This window comes from Pan paniscus, chromosome 7 (genome assembly GCF_029289425.2).
Source record: "Pan paniscus chromosome 7, NHGRI_mPanPan1-v2.0_pri, whole genome shotgun sequence".
Lineage (NCBI taxonomy): Eukaryota > Metazoa > Chordata > Mammalia > Primates > Hominidae > Pan > Pan paniscus.
Window position 1 is genome coordinate 157,841,832 of NC_073256.2, and position 20,241 is coordinate 157,862,072.

Below are 20,241 nucleotides of genomic sequence, written 5' to 3' on the forward strand. Positions count from 1 at the left end.
GTGAGCTTCAATCCCTCACCCCTTCTCTGTAAAGCAGGGGCAGGCCACTCCCTGCCGACCTCGCAGGTGGCCGCCAAGCTGTGCACACCATACAGCAACACCTTATCAGGGATGACTCCCACAGTGCCTGCTGGCTGGACAGCAGTGTGCGCTATTCAAGAGGCACAGGAGGCGCAGCAGAAGGCAACGAGGTGAGGTAGAAAGGCCCCGGGCCTCAGAGACAGACCTGGTGCTTATATCAGCTCTGCTGCTTGGTGGCTGCCCGGGTCTCTGAACCTTGCTGCCTCAGCCCCACATCAGCCAGCACAGCAACCCCGTGTAGATCACAGGGCTGCCGTGAGGATTAAACACAGAGCAGGTCTACAGCATGCCTTTTCCTTTCCTTAAGCCAAATATGCACATTTGGGTGAAGAAATGAAAATTCCTTCCTTCCAGACCCTGCAAAGCACCACAGGCAGGTACGACTGAGGCTATTCTATGCTTCCAACTCTGAGGGCTGGACTTAAGACTACTGTGTCTCAATTCTGTGATCATCTCTCCTCATACTTACCAACAACCAGAACGACACCGTGTGACCTTAGATAAATTTCAGAAACGTACTGAGCACCTACTTTGCAGCAGGCACTATGGTGGCATGCACCTTACATCACTGAATCCTCACCTGTGGCTCATCAGCCAATCCTATACAGGAGGAGGGAGAGCCCTGTCCAAGCCAGGAGGCCAGTGACTGACACAGTGACACATCACTTTCCCTGGCAAATGGGGACGCCCTCTTGGCAAACAGCTGCTGCCTAGGCTTGCATCTCATCCAGCTCTGCAGAACAGCCACCATGGCAAGACACAGCAGCGAGCAGAGAGTGGAAGGAAGTGGCAAGGAAGAGCTCATCTGCAATTCTGATTTGAAATAAAGTTTTTGACTTAATAACAGGCAAGATGGGAAGCTGACCTTTTCCTGCTCTATCCAACACTCCTTGTACACAGAGGGAATAGACATACTTTTCATTTGTATAAGGTAGCTGTTTAGGAGCTCCCAGGTGGTATTTCTGGCATCCTGATATCCATGCTTGGCTGCTCTGTAAGTGAGGAATTCGACACTGTGGCCATCAGGAGGGAAAAAGTAGCCACATACGCAGGGTGCACAGCCCGGCAATCCGGAGACGTGGGCTTTACTTCTAGCTCAGCTAGGACCTAGCCCTTACCTCTCCAGATTCACCCTCTCATCTGTGAACCAAAGGGACGAGACTGAATAAAAGTGTTCAAACTGTGCTCTAGCACAGTGCTGTCCAACAGAAATAAAACGCAAGCCACGTAAGTACATTTCAGTTTCTAGTTGCCACATTTTTAAAAGTAAGAATGAAACAGTTGATACTGATTTTTAAAATATAGTTTATTTAACCTAAGATATGTAAAATACTATCATTTCAACATGTAATCTGTATAAAACATATTAGCAAGAAAGTTGGCCAGGCACGGAGGCTCACACCTGTAATCCCAGCACTTTGGGAGGCCAAGGCAGGCAGATCACTCGAGGCCAGGAGTTCAAGACCAGCCTGGCCAACGTGGCAAGATCCTATCTCTATTAAAGATACAAAACTTAGCCAGGCATGGTGGCACCTGCCTGTAGTCCCAGCTACTTGGGAGGCTGAGGCATGAGAATCACTTGAACCCGGGAGGTGCAGGTTGCACTGAGCCAAGATCACGCCACTGCACTCCAGCCGGAGAGACAGAGTAAGACTCTGTCTCAAAAAAAAAAATTAGCAAGAAAGTTTATTTTTTCAGAAGTAAGTCTCAAAATCTGGCGTGGGTTTTATTCACAGCCCATCTCAACTAAAACTAGCCTCGTGTCTAGTGCCCAAAAGCCACAACTGGCTGTGGCTGCTGTATGGGACAGAGCTCCAGGAGTCCCACGAGGGGAGCCCCACTAAAAAGAGGGGAGTGTACAAGACAACTCTAAAGGACTCCCCCAACCAAAGGCTGTCTCTGTCTTTAAAAGTCACTGGTTTTTGTTTGGTTGGTTTTTTTAGCAGCACTCAAACAGATTCTGACAGAAAGTCATTAGTTTTAAAAACCAATGGACACCACCTTTCTACTCCTTGCTGCAATGAAATTCTGCCCTGTGCTTTCCCTTTCTGATGTAGGGAGGCCAAGGGGCCTAGGTCTCTAGGTAAACTTACCTGCTGTCTGTGTCCAGTCCTACAAAGTCCTTTTTCTCAAACGGGACACAAAGAAGGGGGATCTTATCCCCAGACTTGTCTGTGGCTCTGTCCAGGCGCTTGGACTCCAGCACGATGAACAGTGAGTCGATGAAGTCCTCGATTCTCTTCTCCACCGTCTGGCAGTCCTCGTAGTTGGGGTAGAAGGCCACGTCGGTGCGCGGCTGCTCCACGATCTCCCCCTGCAGCCCGAAGACAAAGAGCCGAGAGTCATACAGTGTGGAGCCGTAGATCTCCTTCTGCACGTGGAACTTCTCGAAGGTCTGTGGCCAGTCCTTGGCTGAGAAGCAGTCTGTGATGGTGATGAGGCCCACGACTTTGCGGTGGGTCTGGAAGTCGCCCCACTCGTTGTTCTCGGGTGGGTAGTGGTGCCTGTAGCGGATGTAGAGGACTCGCTGGGAGTCCCGCACGCTGATCTGACTCACAGAGCAAATCCTCTTATAGATCCTGAAGAAGTTCTCCTCGGAGACGATGCCCACAGGCTGGACCACCACGAGCAGCGTCTGGTGGTCCTCAGCACACTGCATGTAGTCAGGGACGCTCATTTTGAAGTCCCTGTTCAGAGAGAAGAAATGAGGCTGTGAGACGCAGAGTCCTGAGTGCTGAGAGCCCACCCTGGGAGGCAGTGACTGTGACCTTCACTACCCAGAGGCAGGGGAAGCCCCAAGGAAAGCCGTGGCATCAACAGGTCTTAGGGCTCTACACGTGGCTGTCGCAGCTCTGATCATAATGCTGTAACTGTTGACCTTCAGTCCCTTGGCCTCAGCATGGAGCTTCTACAGAAATGGGGCTGTTTCTTATCTTTCTATTCTCACCACCTAACCAGGAGTAGTAAGAGTCAGTGCTCAAAAATGTCTGTTGAGTGAATGAATAAACACGTGTGTAATTGCTCCCCCATCCCCTCAACAGGATATTAAGAAAAATCCACCGTGCAATCACATCTGGATTTGAATTCCGGGCTCCCTGGTAGGGGTGATAAAAGAACTTGTCTTGGCCGGGCATGGTGGCTCATGCCTGTAATCCTAACACTTTGGAAGGCCGAGGCTGGCGGATCACTTGAGGTCAGGAATTAGAGACCAGCCTGGCCAACATGGTGAAACCCCACCTATACTAAAAATACAAAAATTAGCCGGGTGTGGTGGCACGTGCCTGTAATCCCAGTTACCCAGGAGGCTGAGGCAGGAAAATCGCTGGAACCCAGGAGGTGGAAGCTGCAGTGAGCCAAGACTGCGCCACTGCACTCCAGCCTGGGTGACAGAGACTCCGTCTCAAAAAAGAAAAAAAAAAGAGGCGGGGCGCGGTGGCTCACACCTGTAATCCCAGCACTTTGGGAAGCCGAGGCAGGCGGATCACGAGGTCAGAAGATCGAGATCATCCTGGCTAACGTGGTGAAACCCCATCTTTACTAAAAATACAAAAAATTAGCCCGGCATGGTGGCGGGCACCTATAGTCCCAGCTACTTGGGAGGCTGAGGCAGGAAAATGGCATGAACCAGGGAGGCAGAGCTTGCAGTGAGCCCAGATGGCGCCACTGCACTCCAGCCTGGGCGACAGAGCCAGACTGCATCTCAAAAAAAAAAAAAGAATTAAAAGAAAAAGAACTTGCCTTATAAAACTGTATCTAGACTGAGGAGGTTGCAAATGTAAAGGGCCTAGCATTGTGCCTAACATAAAAGGAGAGATTACACAAATATACCACCGTTCCTTTATAAACGGGAGAGTTGCCATAACCTCTCTGAGCCAATTTTGTCAGATATAAAAAGAAAACGTTATTACCTGATTCCCCAGAGCTGGGGAAAAATTAAATTAGATGACCCACGTGAAAGAATCTGGCTCATAGGAGATCCTCAATACATGTTTGTTGAAGGAATTAGTGAACAAACAAACAAATGAACAATCCAATGAATGCTGCCCCCAGCCCACAGACGGTCATGATGGAAATCCCACTGCCTGGAAGTCAGGGCCGATATTCAACTCCCAGCTCTACATGCACGATCTGGGTGACCTGGAGCAAGCCTGTGTGCTTCCCTGCACCCTAGTTTCATCATGAATACGAATGAGGATAGTAACACATACCTCAAGGTGTCAGCAAGTCAACATTCTGGTTGTGATAACATACTGTGGTTTTGTAACATGGCACCACGGGGGGAAACCGGGCAAAAGGTATACAGGATCCCTCGGTATTATTTCTGACAAATGCACATGGAGCTACAACTACTATAGTCTCAAATAAAAAGTCTAATTTTTTTAAAGGTTAGGGAGATTAAACGAGCTCTCTGTATCAAATAAGAAAAAGATGCCTCGATACACACCTCCACTGTCCCCATCAGCGGGCTCACACTTCCTGAGGGGATTTGGCCATGGTCCCCATGGCCAGAGGCAGCTGTACCATGAGCTAATGGGGTTCAGCTTCAGGCCCCTTCCATGGCCCTCTATCTAATTTTGCATTTTTAATTTTATTTTCTTTTTCTTAAATAGGAAGCCCAGAACTGCATAACCTTCAGGTCACCAAAGCCTGACTGCAGAGATCGTGGCAGTAAAACCCTCCCAGGTGACACTAAGATTAAAGTGACATTGCTATAAGACCTCTGTGAAATTCTAATGGCAAGCTTCTCACCTGCACGGAGAGGAGGAGGACTGCGTATCCCATTCTGAATATGCAGAGCCCACGATGGACTATACATCGCAACCCCACCTCTACGGACTTCAAAAATACACATGGATAGAGAAGTATGGACAAAATTAAATTTTAAAAAAAGGAAACCCTAGCCTCCCAACATGTCTTGCTTCTGCCCAGGATCTAAACGGTTCACAAGTATATTACATGTGTGTGACTCAACCCAAGTCCCTGACTCCAGTGCTCACACTCTCAAGGACGACGCCCCACTCTCTCCTGCCCTTTCCCCACAACGATTCCCTAAAGAGTCTTTTCTGCACACAAAAACCACCTTGGAAAGAACCAAAATCACATCACCTTCCAACAAAGAGGCATAAAACCCCTCGGAGGACATATCAAAATACTGAGCGGGGGAGACTGGAGCGCTCATGTTTCTCAAAAGTAGGCACGGGTTTAACAGAAGCTGAGAAACACCGAAGCCTTCATTCTACAGAGGAGGAGAGCGCGGCCCACCGCAGGTAAGAAAGGGCCTTATTTTAGAAGTATCATCTCGGCCAGACACGGTGGCTCACACCTGCAATCCCAACACTTTGGGAGAGAGGCGGGAGGATCACTTGAGGTCAGCAGTTAGAGACCAGCCTGGTCAACATGACAAAACCCCATCTCTATTAAAAATACAAAAATTAGCCAGGAGTGGTAGCACACACCCGCAGTCCCAGCTACTCCAGAGGCTGAGGCAGGAGAATTGCTTGAACTCAGGAGGTGGAGGAGGCAGTGAGCCAACATCACAACACTGCACTCCAGCCTGGGTAACAGAGCGAGACTCCATCTCAAAAAAATAAATAAATAATTTAAAAATAAAAACTATCGTCTCATCTAAAAAGCAGCATAATCAGCCGGGTGTGGTGGCTCACACCTGTAATCCCAGCACTTTGGGAGGCGGAGGCAGGCAGATCACTTGAGGTCAGGAGTTGGAGACCAGCCTGACCAACATGGAGAAACCCGGTCTCTAATAAAAATACAAAAAATTAGCCAGGCGTGGCAGCGCATGCCTGTGATCCCAGCTACTCAGGAGGCTGAGGCAGGAGAATCGCTTGAACCCAGGAGGTGGGGGTTGCAGTGAGCTGAGATCACGCCACTGCACTCCAGCCTGGGCGATAAGAGTAAGACTCCCTCTCAAAAAAAAAAAAAAAAAAACAACCTGACCTCACACCTGTGATCTCAGCACTTTGGGAGGCCAAGTCGAGTGGATCGCCTGAGGTCAGGAGTTCGAGACCAGCCTGGCCAACATGGCAAAACCCTTTCTCTACTAAAATACAAAAATCAGCCAGCCTTGGTGGCATGCACCTATAATTCCAGCTACTTGGGAGGCTGAGGCACGGGAATCGCTTGAACCCAGGGAGGAGGAGGTTACAGTGAACTGAGATCACACCACTGCACTCCAGCCTGGGTGACAAAGTTAAGACTCTTTAAAAAAAAAAAAAAAACACCTGCTACTGAGCCAGTTCTGGTATCTGAGACTAAGCTAATACAGGTATTAAAACAGCAAAAATATGTATCTTCAACTTGGTAGTTCCTCCATAGAGCTGCTATAAAACCAGCAATCCAAGAGATCTGAAAACGTGTCCACACCAGAAATGTGTACAGGAATGTACATAGCAGTATTATTCCTTTTTGAGACGGAGTTTTGCTCTGTCACCCTGGCTGGAGTACAGTGGCAGGATTTCAGCTCACCTCAACCTCTGCCTCCCAGGTTCAAGCGATTCTCATGCCTCGGCCTCCCAGGTAGCTGGGACTACAGGCGTGAGCCACCATGCTCGGCTAATTTTTGTATTTTCCGTGGAGATAGGGTTTCGCCATGTTGTCCAGGCTGGTCTCAAACTCATGATCTCAGGTGATCCACCTGCCTCAGCCTCCCAAAGTGCTGGGATTACAGGCACAACATTATTCTTGTTTTTTGTTTGTTGTTTTGAGATGGAGTCTCACTCTGTCGCCAGGCTGGAGTGCAGTGGCGCGATCTCGGCTCACTGCAAGCTCCGCCTCCCAGGTTCACGCCATTCTCCTGCCTCAGCCTCCCGAGTAGCTGGGACTACAGGCGCCCACCACCACGCCCGGCTAATTTTTGTATTTTTAGTAGAGAGGGGGTTTCACCATGTTAGCCGGGATGGTCTCGATCTCTTGACCTCGTGATCTGCCCGCCTCGGCCTCCCAAAGTGCTGGGATTACAGGCGTGAGCCACCATGCCCGGCCAGGCACAGCATTATTCTTAATAGCTAAGGAGTGAAAACAACACAAATGTCCATCAACTGCCTGATACACAAAATGTTAAATCTATACAATGGAATATTATTCAGCCACAGAAAGGAACAAAGTGCTGATGTAAGCCACAACATGAATAACTTTAGAGCACTGTGCTGAGTGAAAGAAGCTAAATACAAAAGGCCACATGTTGTATGATTCCATTAATAGGAAATTCCCTGAATATGCAAATCTATATATATCGAAAGTAAACTGGTGGCCGCCAGGGGCTGTGGGAGGGGGGAATGAGGAGTGACTGCTAATGGGTATGGAGTTTCTTTCTGGGGTGATGAAAATGTTCTGGAATGACAATGGTAACACAAGTGTGAATATACTAAAAATCACTGAATTGGCCGGGCATGGTGGCTCACGCCTGTAATCCCAGTACTTTGGGAGGCCAAGGCGGGTGGATCACGAGGTCAGGAGTTCGAGAGCAGCCTGGCCAACATAGTGAAACCCCGTCTCTACTAAAAATACAAAAAAAATTTAGCCAGGCATGGTGGCAGGCACCTGTAATACCAGCTACTCGGGAGGCTGAGGCAGGAGAATCGCTTGAACCCAGGAGGCGGAGGGTGCAGTGAGCCAAGATCGTGCCATTGCACTCCAGCCCAGGTGACAGTGCGAGACTCTGTCTCAAAAAAAAAAAAAAAAATCACTGAATTGTACACTTTAAAGCAGTGGATTTTATGGCAGGTAATCGAGGCTCAATGAAGCTGTTATTTTTGACACACTAGATTTCTGAAACATTTATTGTTTACATGTTTCCGGACAACTGTTTTTCCCTCTACACTACTAGTCTTCCACACAATTAAAAAAACGAACAAACACACACAACAAAACCTAGCCAGATCTTTAGGACGGCAATGTTCCTGGGCCTCCAATATCATTCACCCGGTGCTTTGTTTCAGGTTAACAAAGATGTCATAGGTAGCTATGACTACCTTAGAAACACGGGACAGTCACCAGTTTAAACTGGGGCCGTGGGGGATGGAAGGGAAGTCACTCCCCCATACCTTTCAACTGGGCCTTGCTTCCAGCGTTTTAATTCCTCTCTCTATAAAAACATTTGAAGACAGACAACGCATCCTAACACGGGAAAACTTTCGGTTAACAGACATTCACGTTGGGAAGGTCCGTAGGGGTGGAGGGGATTGGGGTGGGCTGACAGGGAGAAGACCACAGGCCAGTAGCCTGACTTCCTCTCCCCAGGGTTCCCTGGGATAAGTTGGAGTTGACAGCGCGCTTATCCCAGAGAGCACCGCCTGATGCCGCCCAGCTAGATCGCAGGCACTTTGAATCCAGGAGACAGGAGGGAAAGGGCTAGGGGAGAAGTCCGGGATCTCAGGGCGGGGAAAGCGCCGGGGGCGTGGGCTGTGCTGGGCCCCAGGCCCCAGCCGCGCGTCCCAGACCCCGCGGGCTCCAGGGGGCTTAGCCAGGCCCAGGGGCGGGGGGCTCCAGCGCCGCGGACGGCCCGGGAGGAGAAGCCAGGCGGAGACAGCTGGGAGGCGCAGAGGGGAAGGGGACCCCCGCCGCGGGCTCGGGAGAGCAGAGCCGGCCCGGGCAGCAGGTGTGGGCCGGGTCCCGGACAGGTGTCCGCCGAGTCTTCAGCGGGTGTGGACACGGCCTTGGACAGATGTAAGCAGAGCGCCAACAGGAGCAAGGGCGCCTCGAGCAGGTGCACGCTGAACCCCGGCCGGGCAGCGGACCCGGACAGGTGTGGCGGGCGCCGCCCGGACAGGTGAGGGCCGGGCGAGCCCCTCCGCGGGACGCGCCGACTCCACGGCCAGCCGCGCAGCCCTCCCCGCAGCCGGTCCGAATTGCCTGACCGGGAGCCCCCCCGCTTTGCACTTACACAGCCGGTGGCCCCGGGCCCGGAGCGGGAGCCCACGACCTGGCGGGCAGCGGGGCCGAGTAGCCTCTGCGGCCACTTCCCAGGCTCTGGGCTGGCGCTTCCGACTGGCGGCCGAGCCGGCGCTGCTCCTGCGCGTGCGCGGAGGCCAGGCCTGGGCCCCCGATCCGTCCCGGGTTTTGCAAGAGACGCGAGGGAAGCAAGAGGGTAGGAGCGAGGGAGAAAGGAGGAAGGAGGAGCGAGGGAGAGAAGAGGGGACAGGGAGCGAGGGGACATGGGGAGGGAGGAGGAGGAGGGAGAGAAAAAGGTGGGGTGAAAGAAGGAGGGAGGAGGAGCGAGGGAGAGAAGCGGGGACAGGGAGGGAGGGAGGAGGAGGAGAGTGGGAGGAGGAGGGGTGAAAGAAGGAGGGAGGGGCAGCGAGAGAGAGAAGCGGGGGACAGGGAGAGGGTGGAGGAGGGAGGAGGGAGGGAAAAAGGAGGGGTGAAAGGAGGGAGGAGGAGCGAGGGAGAGAAGCGGAGACAGGGAGGGACGGGACGGGGGAGGGAGGAGGAGGGAGAGAAAAAGGAGGGGAGAAAGGAGGGAGGAAGAGGAGGAGGGAAGGAGGGAGATGGAGGGAGATGGAGCGGGGAGGGAGGGAGGGACCGGAGCAAGAGAGCGGAGACTAGGAGGAAAGCTTCTGCACCTGGGGCGGCGCAGCTGGAAGGAGGCCCAGTTCTGTCCCCGCCGCTTACCAGTCCTTCAGGGCGCGCAGCTCAAATTTCACTTCCTCTGTGAAGCTCAGGGGTGGAGGCTCCGCGGAAGCCCACTGTGGATCCCTGCGGCACCCCCTGTGACCCTCACGGTACCCCCTGTGACCCCCACGGTCGTGCCCCCCACGTCGGTGGGTGACCGTGGCGCGCGCGGCCTGGGAGCGCCTCCAGGATCGCAGGGCCCGGGAGGCACGTGAGGTTCGAGCCCCAGCCTGGGCCGGCTTCCCCCTGTGTGGCGCGCGGTCTTGATCCCCAGCTGGCACCATGGCACGCCCGACTTTGAGGGCCCCAACAATCCATCCACATAAAAGGTTCCAAAGAGGCGACAGGGGCTAGGACAGCTGTCGTTAGTTCAGTGCCAAGGCGCCAAGCTTGCTAAGTGCGGGCAGAAGCCATTTAAGGATTTAAACCCCTCTGGGTTCAAAAATAAAATAAAATAAAGCAGGAGATGGGGGAGGCTTACAGACTTAAGATGCCCAGCACATGAATTAACAGTGGCATCCGCAGGGAAAATTGAAAACAGAGAGCCGCTCTCCGTTATGTATGTTTAATGTTCTGTTTGAATCTTTTAACATGTACATGTATTTCTTTTTCAATTAAAAAATCCTGGCCAGGAGAAATGGCTCACACCTGTAATCCCAACACTTTGGGAGACTGAGGCGGGTGGATCACTTGAGGTTAGGAGTTCAAGACCAGCCTGGCCAACATGGTGAAACCCCGTCTCTACTAAAAATACAAAATTAGCCAGATGTAGTGGCGCGCGCCTGTAATCCCAGCTACTCAGCAGGCTGAGGCAGGAGAATCGCTTGAACCTGGAAGACAGAGGTTTCAGTGAGCCGAGATCATGCGATTGCACTCCAGCCTGGGCAACAACTGCAAAACTCTATCTCAAAAAAAAAAAAAACACTAAAAAGGGCTGGGTGTGGTGGCTCACACCTGTAATCTCAGCACTTCGGGAAGCCAAGGCGGGTGGATCACCTGAGGTCAGGAGTTCAAGATCATCCTGGGCAACATGGTGAAACTCCAGTCTCCACTAAAAATACAAAAATTAGTTGAGCGTGGTGGTACATGCCTGTAATCCCAGCTACTAGGCAGTCTGAGGCAGGAGAATCTCTTGAACCCGGGAGGCGGGGGCTGCAGTAAACCGAGATCACACCACTGCACTCCAGCCTGGGTGACAGAGAGAGCCCATCTCAAAAAAAAAAAAAAAAAAAATCCTAAAATGGAAAAGTAAAGAGGACAGGAGTGGTTTTCTCAGCACATACAGCAGCAAGGGAGAAATGGTCTGAGCCAGCATTTTTCCTTTCAGCCAGCAGGCACTTACCCGCTCTGGGCTATGTGACCAGGGCTGTTTTATTATCACATGTGTTATAAAATAAGATACTATCCCTCATCCCTGCTCAGGGCTAGTGGAAAACCAATTGAGTTTTTATTGAATTATTTTCTACAGAGTCAGAATGAGTTATAAATAAAACATATCTTCAGGGCAAAACAAATAGAGCTGATTTCCAGCCTGCCAGACAGCCAGGAAGTTTTCAACAGAGGTGCCCAGGGGCTGAGGAAGAGTGTCTCCCTGACAACGCACAAGCTGCCCAACGTGGCTACCTCATGGTGTTACGACCGCATGGAGGCCGTGCAGTGGCTCACAGCTGTAATCCCAGCACTTTGGGAGGCCGAAGCAGACGGATTGCTTGAGCCCAGGAGTTTAAGACCAGCCTGGGCAACACAGGGAAACTCTGTCTCTTGGAAAAAATACCAAAATTAGCTGGGCAGGATGGCACAAACCTGTAGTCACAGCTACTCAGGAGACTGAGGCAAGAGGATCGCTTGAGTCCAGCCAGGTCGAGGCTGCAGTAAACCATGATCACTCTAGCCTGGGAGAGACAGCAAGACCCTGTCTCAAAAAAAAAGTGTTTTTTTTTTTTATTTTTTTAAATGAATAAATAAACAAAAGAGCGTATGGGCTTAACAGAGAATACAGAAAAGATACATTTAAAAGGCCACTGCTAATGGAGGTCTGAGTGCAGAAACTAGGCTCCAAGCTTACCTCATAAGATCCAAGCAAGGGAGCTATTTTTAGTGCTGAAGTCCAGAAAGGATACCCTACTTGGCTGGGGTCACACAAGTGGCTGGTGCTATTTAGGGATTCAAATCCAGGGCTGTCAGACCCCACAGACTGTACTTTTTGCATAGGTCTTTTCTTATTCTGTCTGCAAGTGGATAAGGCAAGCAACTTGGAAAGCAAGATTGAAAGCTGGCAAAAGGAAACATTGCTTATTTGCAATGTACACACTTCAATCAATTTATGTTGCTGTCTCAGCAAATCTGTGGGGGAAGGAGAGCGGGGACTATTATTCTGCTTTTTTTAAATTTATTTATTTACTTTTTTGAGACAGAGTCTCACTCTGTCACCCAGGCTGGAGTATAGTGGCACGCTCTCAGCTCACTGCAACCTCCACCTCCCAGGTTCATGCGATTCTCCTGCCTCAGCCTCCTGAGTAGCTGAGATTACAGGCACGCGCCACCACACTCGGCTAATTTTTGTATTTTTAGTAGAGACGGGGTTTCACCATGTTGGTCAGGCTGGTCTCGAACTCCTGACCTCATGATCCTCCCACCTCGGCCTCCCAAAGTGCTGGTATTATTACTCTGCATTTTTACCAATGAGAAAACGGAGGCTGAGAGTGTAAGAGCCTGCCACAGCCCAGCCCACAATGATCAAATGAGAACATCCAAAGCAGTCCCCGTACTGTCTAGGTCCTGGAGCTGTGCTCCTTTAGCATCTTTAACATTTCCTAAGCATCTCCTCTGAAGGGTGAGAATTCAAACATACAAAACCTGCCCTCAAGGAATTTACAGACATCTAAGGTTGGAAGGAATTTCTAAAATAACCAGGTCCAACCTCATACTCACACTCTCTCCCCTCTACAAAAGTCCTAACAGGCAGAATACTTTGATGATATGGCTATTTGTCTTAGTTGGTTTGGGCAGATATAAGAAATTACTAGAACAACACTGAGATCAGGGCGCCAGCATGGGTAGGGTGTGATGAAGGTCATCTTCTGAATGGCAGATGGCTGGCTTCTTGTATTTTCACATGACAGATAGAGAGCAAACTAGCTGTCTGGTCTCTTTTTTTTTCTTTTTAAGATAGAGTCTCACTCTTGTTGCCCAGGCTGGAGTGCAGTAGCGCAATCTCAGCTCACCACAACCTCCACCTCCTGGGTTCAAGCGATTCTCCTGCCTCAGCCTCCTGAGTACTTGGGATTACAGGCATGCACCTCCACACCCAGCTAATTTTTTGTATTTTTTAGTAGAGACAGGGTTTCTCCATGTTGGTCAGGCTGGTCTCAAACTCCCGACCTCAGGTTATTCGCCTGCCTCAGCCTCCCGAAGTGCTGGGATTACAGGCGTGAGCCACCGCACCCGGCCTAATTTTGTATTTTAAGTAGAGGCACAGTTTCACCATGTTGGCCAGGCTGGTCTCGAACTCCCGACCTCAGGTGATCCACCTGCCTCAGCCTCCCAAAGTGCTGGGATTATAGGCGTGAGCCACCGTGTCCAGCCTGGTCTCTTCTTAGAAGCGCACTAATCCCATTCATGGGGGTTCTGCCCTTATGACCTAATTACCTCCCAAAGGCCCCACATCCATATATGATCATATTGGGGAATAAATTTAAACATATGAATTCGGGAAGAACATGAACATTCAGTTCATAACAAGCTCTACAAGAAAATTATCCAGTAAACTCAGCCAGAATATGCTTCCCTGAAACATCCAGTCAAGGGGTCTCAAGAAATAGGACCAAGCTGGCCTCGGTATCTCATGTCTGTAATCCCAGCATTTTGAGAGGCCAAGGAGGGAGGATTGTTTGATCCCAGGAGCTCGAGATGAGCCCAAGCAACATAGCTAGACCCCATCTCTACACAAAATTTAAAAAATAGCCGGCTCGATTGTGCACACCTGTAGTCCCAGCTACTTGGGATGCTGAGGTGAGAGGATTGCTTGAGCTCAGAAAGTCAAGGCTGTAGTCAGCTCGATCGTGCCACTGCACTCCAGCCTGGGAGACAGAGCAAAGAGTGAGACTCTGTCTAAATATATATACACACACACATACACACATATAATATATATATAATCTATATATGAGACTAATGCCCCACAAGGCTTGCTGAGGTTGACAATTATCACAGCTGTGAGTTAATAATACAGGCTGGGACAGGTACGGTGGCTCATACCTGTAATCCCAGCACTTTGGGAGGCCGAGGCGGGCGGATCACGAGGTCAGGAGTTTGACACCACCCTGGCCAACATGGCAAAACCCCGTCTCTACTAAAAATAATAATAATAATACAAAAATTAGCCGGGCGTGGTGGTGGGCGCCTGTAATCCCAGCTACTCGGGAGGCTGAGGCAGGAGAATCGCTTGAACCTGGGAGGCAGAGGCTACAGTGAGCAGAGATCGTGCCACTGCACTCCAGCCTGGGCAACAAGAGCAAGACTCCGTCTCAAAAAAAAAAAAAAAAGTGCAGGCTAGACTCCAGCCTGGGCAACAGTGTGAGACCCTATCTCAAAAAAAAAAAAAAAAAAAAAAAAAAAAAAAGTTTAGGACAGAGTCCCTGCTCCATCACTCCCTAATTACTTGCCTTCCATATTTTCAGTTATTATATAAGGATAATCATTTCATAGGGCTATCATTAGGATTAAAGAAAGTGTGAGAAGGCAATTTGAGACAGAATGGACAAATTCTGTCACATGCTACTTGTACAGCCTCAGGGTAAGGTGACCATATAGCTTTACTTTCCTGGTACAATTCCAGCTTATGATTGCTGTCCTGGCTAACGGTGTTCCGGTTGGGTGATACAATCACTCCACTTTGCGCAAAAGCCAGCACCTCTCAAGGGTTTTGATCCCCCACCAGTACCATAAAGAGTTTCTTCTCCTTCCCGTGTTATAGGACTCCATAGTGTCATATCTCACCTGGGCTTTCTAGCTCACAGGCTATGGAGGGAAAAAATAACTATACTTATTTAGCACAACTAAGAACCAGCTACTTGGTTAGACCTTCATAACTCTTCCTTCAAAATAACACGATGGTAACTACCATTTACAAAACTTTTTTTTATCTTTTTTTTTTTGAGACAGGGTCTTGCTCTGTGGCCCAGGCTGAAGCGCAGTGGTGCGATCTTGGCTCACTGTGGATCCTCTTCCTCCTGGGCTCAAGCCAACGTCCCACTTCAGCCTCCCATCATGCCCGGCTAATTTTTGTAAATTTTTTTGTAGAGGCAGGGTTTCCCTACGTTGCCCAGGCTAGTCTGGAACTCCTGAGCCCAAGTGATCCGCCCGTCTCGGCCTCCCAAAGTGCTGGGATTACAGGCGTGAGCCACCGTGCCCGGCCCCATTTATGAAAGTCTTATCTGGCAGGCAATGTGCAATGTGCTTGGCATAAATATCTCATATCCTCACAATAATCGTGTAAGGAAGAAACTCGGACTCAACCTCAAGATAAGCACCAAAGCTCATTTTAAACCTCACTGCCCTCTGCAAGATGCTATACAGATGCTCCTCGATTTATGATGGGTTGCTTCCCGATAAGCCCATCGCAAAGTTGAAAAATCCCCTAAGTCGAGCCACCCTAAGTTGGGGACGCCTGCATCATGCTTTCAGAGGTGAATGTAAAGTGGGTGAAGGGGCTCAGTGATTGAGCGCTAGCCAGGATTCCACGCCAGGCCTTTCCGTGTTCAACAGCTGCTTTCAGAAGTGTGGAAGCCTCGGAGAGGGTCCCTGAGGTAAGATGGGCTGAGCGTCGCCGCCTTCTGCAAGGACACCAGCCTTGAGAGAAGAGAGGAGATAAGGTGCAAAGGAAGAAAGGCAGGGACGCCGCGGTTTCAGTCGAAGCGTGGGCTCCTTAAGGACAGGGGCTGTGTCCGACTCGGCTCTGAATCCCCAGCGCCTACACAAGCTCTGACACAGCGTACACTCAGTAAACATGGAGTGAATCAGTTCATTCAATGAATGAACGAATGAATGAAACGCCAGAGCCCGCCACAGGGGTCCGCTGCCGCTCCACGCCCGGGCCTCTCACCGGCCAATCAACACTGTGACTCGTACGCCCTGCCCCCTGATGCCACGCCCATCACTCGCCCCTCTGGATTCCCTCCGGCTGCGTGGAAATCCCGGAGCACTGGATTTCCCAGAGGCGCCTCCGGTAGCAGTGCGCATGCTCCAGCGCCGGTAGCTGAGGCATCAATTTCCCGCAGCGCCTAGGGGACGGATTGGAAAGCGATTGGCTTAGGGGACGGAAGCCAAGCTCCACCTGCCTGACACCCGGCTCTTCTCGCAGAACCGAAGATTCATTTTGGACAGCCCTTCCCCAGTACCACTCCCACCCCGACGTTGGTCCCAATCGGAACCTATCCTACACAAGGCTGAAAAAAAGAGGGGAGCGACCGGAAGTGACGCACGAGCGCGAGCGGAAAAACAGGGGCCCAGCGCCTGTTGCCGTGGAAACCGAGCCCTCGGCTTGCGTCCCGGGTGCGTCACCGCTCCGGCTGACCACGCCCCGCGCGCGGCCCCGAGGCCCTGAGGCCCAGGGCGGGGACCAAAAGCCGCGCGCTTGTGACGATGTCGGTGCGGGGCACGCTAAGGGGCGGAGAGGAAATTTAGGGCCTGCCTTTTGTACATTCGGTTATTCAGCCCAGAAATATGTATTCAACCCCAGGCGCGTGCCTGGCATTGTGGAAGGCGACACGTGAGGAGAATTGTGACTGGCCCAGATGTCACCCCCCCCCCAGCCCAGTAGTCATTCTTCTCTGGAAGTCCTTACCCATCTCACCTGTTCATTCTTCAACCCCCAGTTTCCCGGCCTTTTTCCTCAAGCCACGCCCTTCCACGTTTTCTTGTCTTTTCTGTGGTGTTCCTTCAGTCTAGAATATTCTCCACCTAGTACAATCCTGCTCCTCCCCTGACATTCTGCTGAAATTGCACTCTTCAGCCTTCCCAGGTAGCTGTGGGCTGTGACATGTGTCAGAGACTGATGAGTTTTCTTTTTACTTTTCTATATTGTCTCATTTTTTTCTTTAAGCATACATACATTGATTTTATAATGAAACATAAATCATTTTTAAAGAGATCAATTATTTCTTCTCAAAGAGCTTATTACTTTCGGGAACACTTTTTGGGGTGTTTATATTTATATGTATTACTATATATGTACTTTATATGTATACTTTTAAATTCACAGAAAATTGATACGCATTGTAAAAATCGTGATTATATCCTTTATCCATAATCACCAATTTTTACATTTTTGCCTCATTTTCACATTCTTCCTCTCTCTCTCTGTGCCAATTATGTCCTTTATAGCTATTTCCGCTCTGTCCAGAATCATACTGTTTCAATTAGTTGTCAAATCTTTTTTTAGTATCCTTTTATCTAGAACAGGGTCTCAGTCTTCCTCTTTCATGTCTTTGTGAAACTTGCAGCTACCAGGATGAGACAACTCTACTCAGACCCAAGCACACCAAGCCAGGAATGCACAAAGGACGGCTGATGTTTGAGATAAGAACTGTCTCAAGGACTTTCTATAATAACCACACAAGAAATTCCTATGTACGTCACAAGTCTCATGCGTTTCTCCACCTACGTTTTGCACATGTGCACACATTTATTTATTTAGAGACAGGGATCTTGCTGTGCTGCCCAGACCGGACTCAAATTCCTGGGCTCAATCGGTCCTCCTGCCTCAGCCTCTAGAGTAGCTGGGACTCCAGGCATGCGCCACCCTGTTATTTCTGTGACCAGGCTTAGCACTAGGCATTCTTTAGGACGACAGCAATTCAAATAAGATGTTCTCCAAAGAACACTTGCCTAGTAGCGGCATCTCCAAAAATAAATTGATGCCGCTCCAGCTTTGAGCCTCCAGAACCAAAGAAACCTGTTTCCAGACAGCTTATGTGAACTTCTACTTTTGGCCAATGAAAGCTCCCACTTACCCCTGCCCTATTCAGGTGCACCTGTGGCTTGCCATAGCCATATAGCCAGGTGCACCATCCTTTTTGCCTGCTCCTGAATAAATAAATTATATTAGGAGACATCTTTCTCTGATGTCTTTTTTAGGTTAGCAACTCTAATATGTTGGAAAGAATACAGGCCAGCTACTTTGTAGAATGTTCCTCAATTTGAGTTTGTATGATGCTTTCCCATGATTAGATTCAGGTTATGTATGTTTTGCAAAAATACCTCAGAAGTGATGGCATCCTTGGTGCATTATATCAGGAGGCAAATGATGTGGTTTTGTCCCATTGTTTGTAATGGTAACATTGGTTGCTTGGTTAAGGTGAAGGGTGCCAAGCTTCTCCACTGTAAAGTTCCTATTTTTTTCTCTGTAATTAATAAGTAATTTGTATGATACTTTGAGATAACAAAGTAGACTGTTCTTCATTAAACTTTCATCAATGAATTTAACATCCAAAGACGCCTCAAGAATGATCATCAAAAGCAGCCTACTAATGACTGTCATTTACCATTTAATACATTTCAAACAGTGCACGTGCTCTGTGACATATTCTGGGAAGGAACATGTTACCTGATACATAATAGCTGATCAATAAATAGTATTTACTGACAGGTTTCCTTCCTTTGTAGATAAATGAAGTTTCTTGTTTCATGGGGTATAATTAGAAGCATTACTTTAATTAGCCATCCTGATTATTCTTACTTTGTACCAGCATCTGCCTCGGTACCTAGTATATATTAGCAATTCATTTTTGAATTAATAATGGAAAATTATGTACACACACACACATACACACCAAGAAATTATATCAAAAGATTAATTGTGATAATTGAGCAGTTAATGCTTAACCAAGTGTTTTCACCGATGCAGGGCAGTCACTGTTAGAATCAGAAAGCTTTTAAAAGAAAATTATGATAAATCCAACTTAAGCAAATCAGATTTTACATTACAAAATAAAGTTCAAGAAAAGAAAGAAAGGATTCGAAAGGAAAAAAATTCGAAAAGGATCACGTATGAGAAGCTGCAGTTCCATGTGTGACCACCAGGTGCCGGAACAAGCTAGGTAGCCACACTAGAAAAACAAACGTCCTCATCTGGGCTGAATTTGCATCTAATTGCCTCAAATTGCTTCTGAAACCCAGGATTTTTTCTGTCACTTTGTCAGTGGAGCTTAGGTCAGTGAGTCCTGGGCAAATCGAGAGTAGGCTGAAGCTGAGGAGGAATTCACAAGCGAGATTTAACTAAATTGGCAGTGGCTTATTCTCGAACTGGGTTACTTAAGAATTCAAGTTATTATATATTACATCATATTGTATTATATATTTTATATGTTACAGACAATATCTAGTAATCCAACTGGAAATATATGTTGTATATTACATATCAAGTTATTGTATTATAATTCAAGTTGCCTTATTCTTTATACCTTTTGGTTTTGATGCGTGGTTTTATACCTTTTGGGTTTTGTACGATCTCGGCTCACTGCAACCCCTGACCCCATGGTTCAAGGGATTCTCCTGCCTCAGTCTCCCGAGTAGCTGGGATTACAGGCACCTGCCACCACACCCGGCTAATTTTTGTATTTTGTTTTTTAGTAGAGATGGATTTTCACCATGTTGGTCAGGCTGGTCTCGAACTCCTGACCTCAGGTGATCCACCCGCCCCTGCTTCCCAAAGTGTTGGGATTACAGGCGTAAGTCACTATGCCTGGCCTCTTTATACCTTTTGTATGTCCTAAATACAACAGAGTTAAAGCAAAAGTTTTAAAGGAAAGACTGAGGCTACAGGGATTATGCAAATTTTTTCAAAGAACACAAATCAAATGGAGGGTTTGGGAGTTTTTTAAATCACAATTACCCATACCTTTGCAATTTCTTCTTCCTTTTTTTTTTTTTTTTTTTTTTTTGAGATAGAATCTTGATCTGTCACCCGGAGTGCAGTGGTGCAATCTCAGCTCACTGCAGCCTCAACTCCCAAGTTCAGGCAATCCTCCAACCTCATCACATCAAGTAGCTGGGACTACAAGCACATGCCATCACGTGGCACGGCTAATTTTTGTTTGGTAGAGACAGGGTTTTGCCATGTTGCCCAGGCTAGTCTCAAACTCCTGGGCTCAAGCAATCCTCTGGCCTCAGCCTCCCAAAGTACTGGGATCATAGGCAGGAGTCACCACGCCCAGCCCCTTTCCTTCTTTTTCTGAACCAGGTAAAGAGGATTCAGATCAAACTGAACATCAGTGCGAATAGGACAAATATAAGTGGCTGGAAATATCCTGACAGGATGGAACTAGGAGAGCCCAGCAACATGCCTGTGGTGTTCCCGCCAAGGACGCATGCCCTGCGTCTAATCTTGATGAAACCACAGACAAACCAAAATGGGGACATTCTGCACGACCACTAGCCTGTGACCTTCAAAAGCATTGAGGTCATGAAAATCAAGGAAAGCCTGAGAAACCTTTCCAGGTTAAAGAAGACTAAAGAGACGTGACAACTAAGTAT

At 48.9% G+C, this 20,241-nt stretch overlaps 1 protein-coding gene across 5 annotated transcripts in view; it reads right to left on the reverse strand.

The window, feature by feature from the left end:
• The window catches only part of TRAPPC9 (trafficking protein particle complex subunit 9), a 725,402-nt gene extending 715,394 nt beyond the window's left edge, over window positions 1-10,008 (reverse strand). The window contains exons 1-2 of one of the 5 annotated variants that reach the window (XM_014346060.6): window positions 9,709-10,008; window positions 2,175-2,768 (exon numbers count right to left, since the gene is read on the reverse strand). In XM_014346060.6, coding sequence (XP_014201546.4) covers window positions 2,175-2,768; window positions 9,709-9,992 — 878 coding nt within the window. In that variant the 5' untranslated portion in view covers window positions 9,993-10,008. Of the gene's footprint in view, window positions 1-2,174; window positions 2,769-8,980; window positions 9,657-9,708 lie in introns of those variants that run through there. The other 4 variants (XM_034966644.3, XM_034966648.3, XM_055116980.2 and 1 more) reach the window with 4 other exon arrangements.
• Between the last annotated feature and the right edge of the window lie 10,233 nt (window positions 10,009-20,241).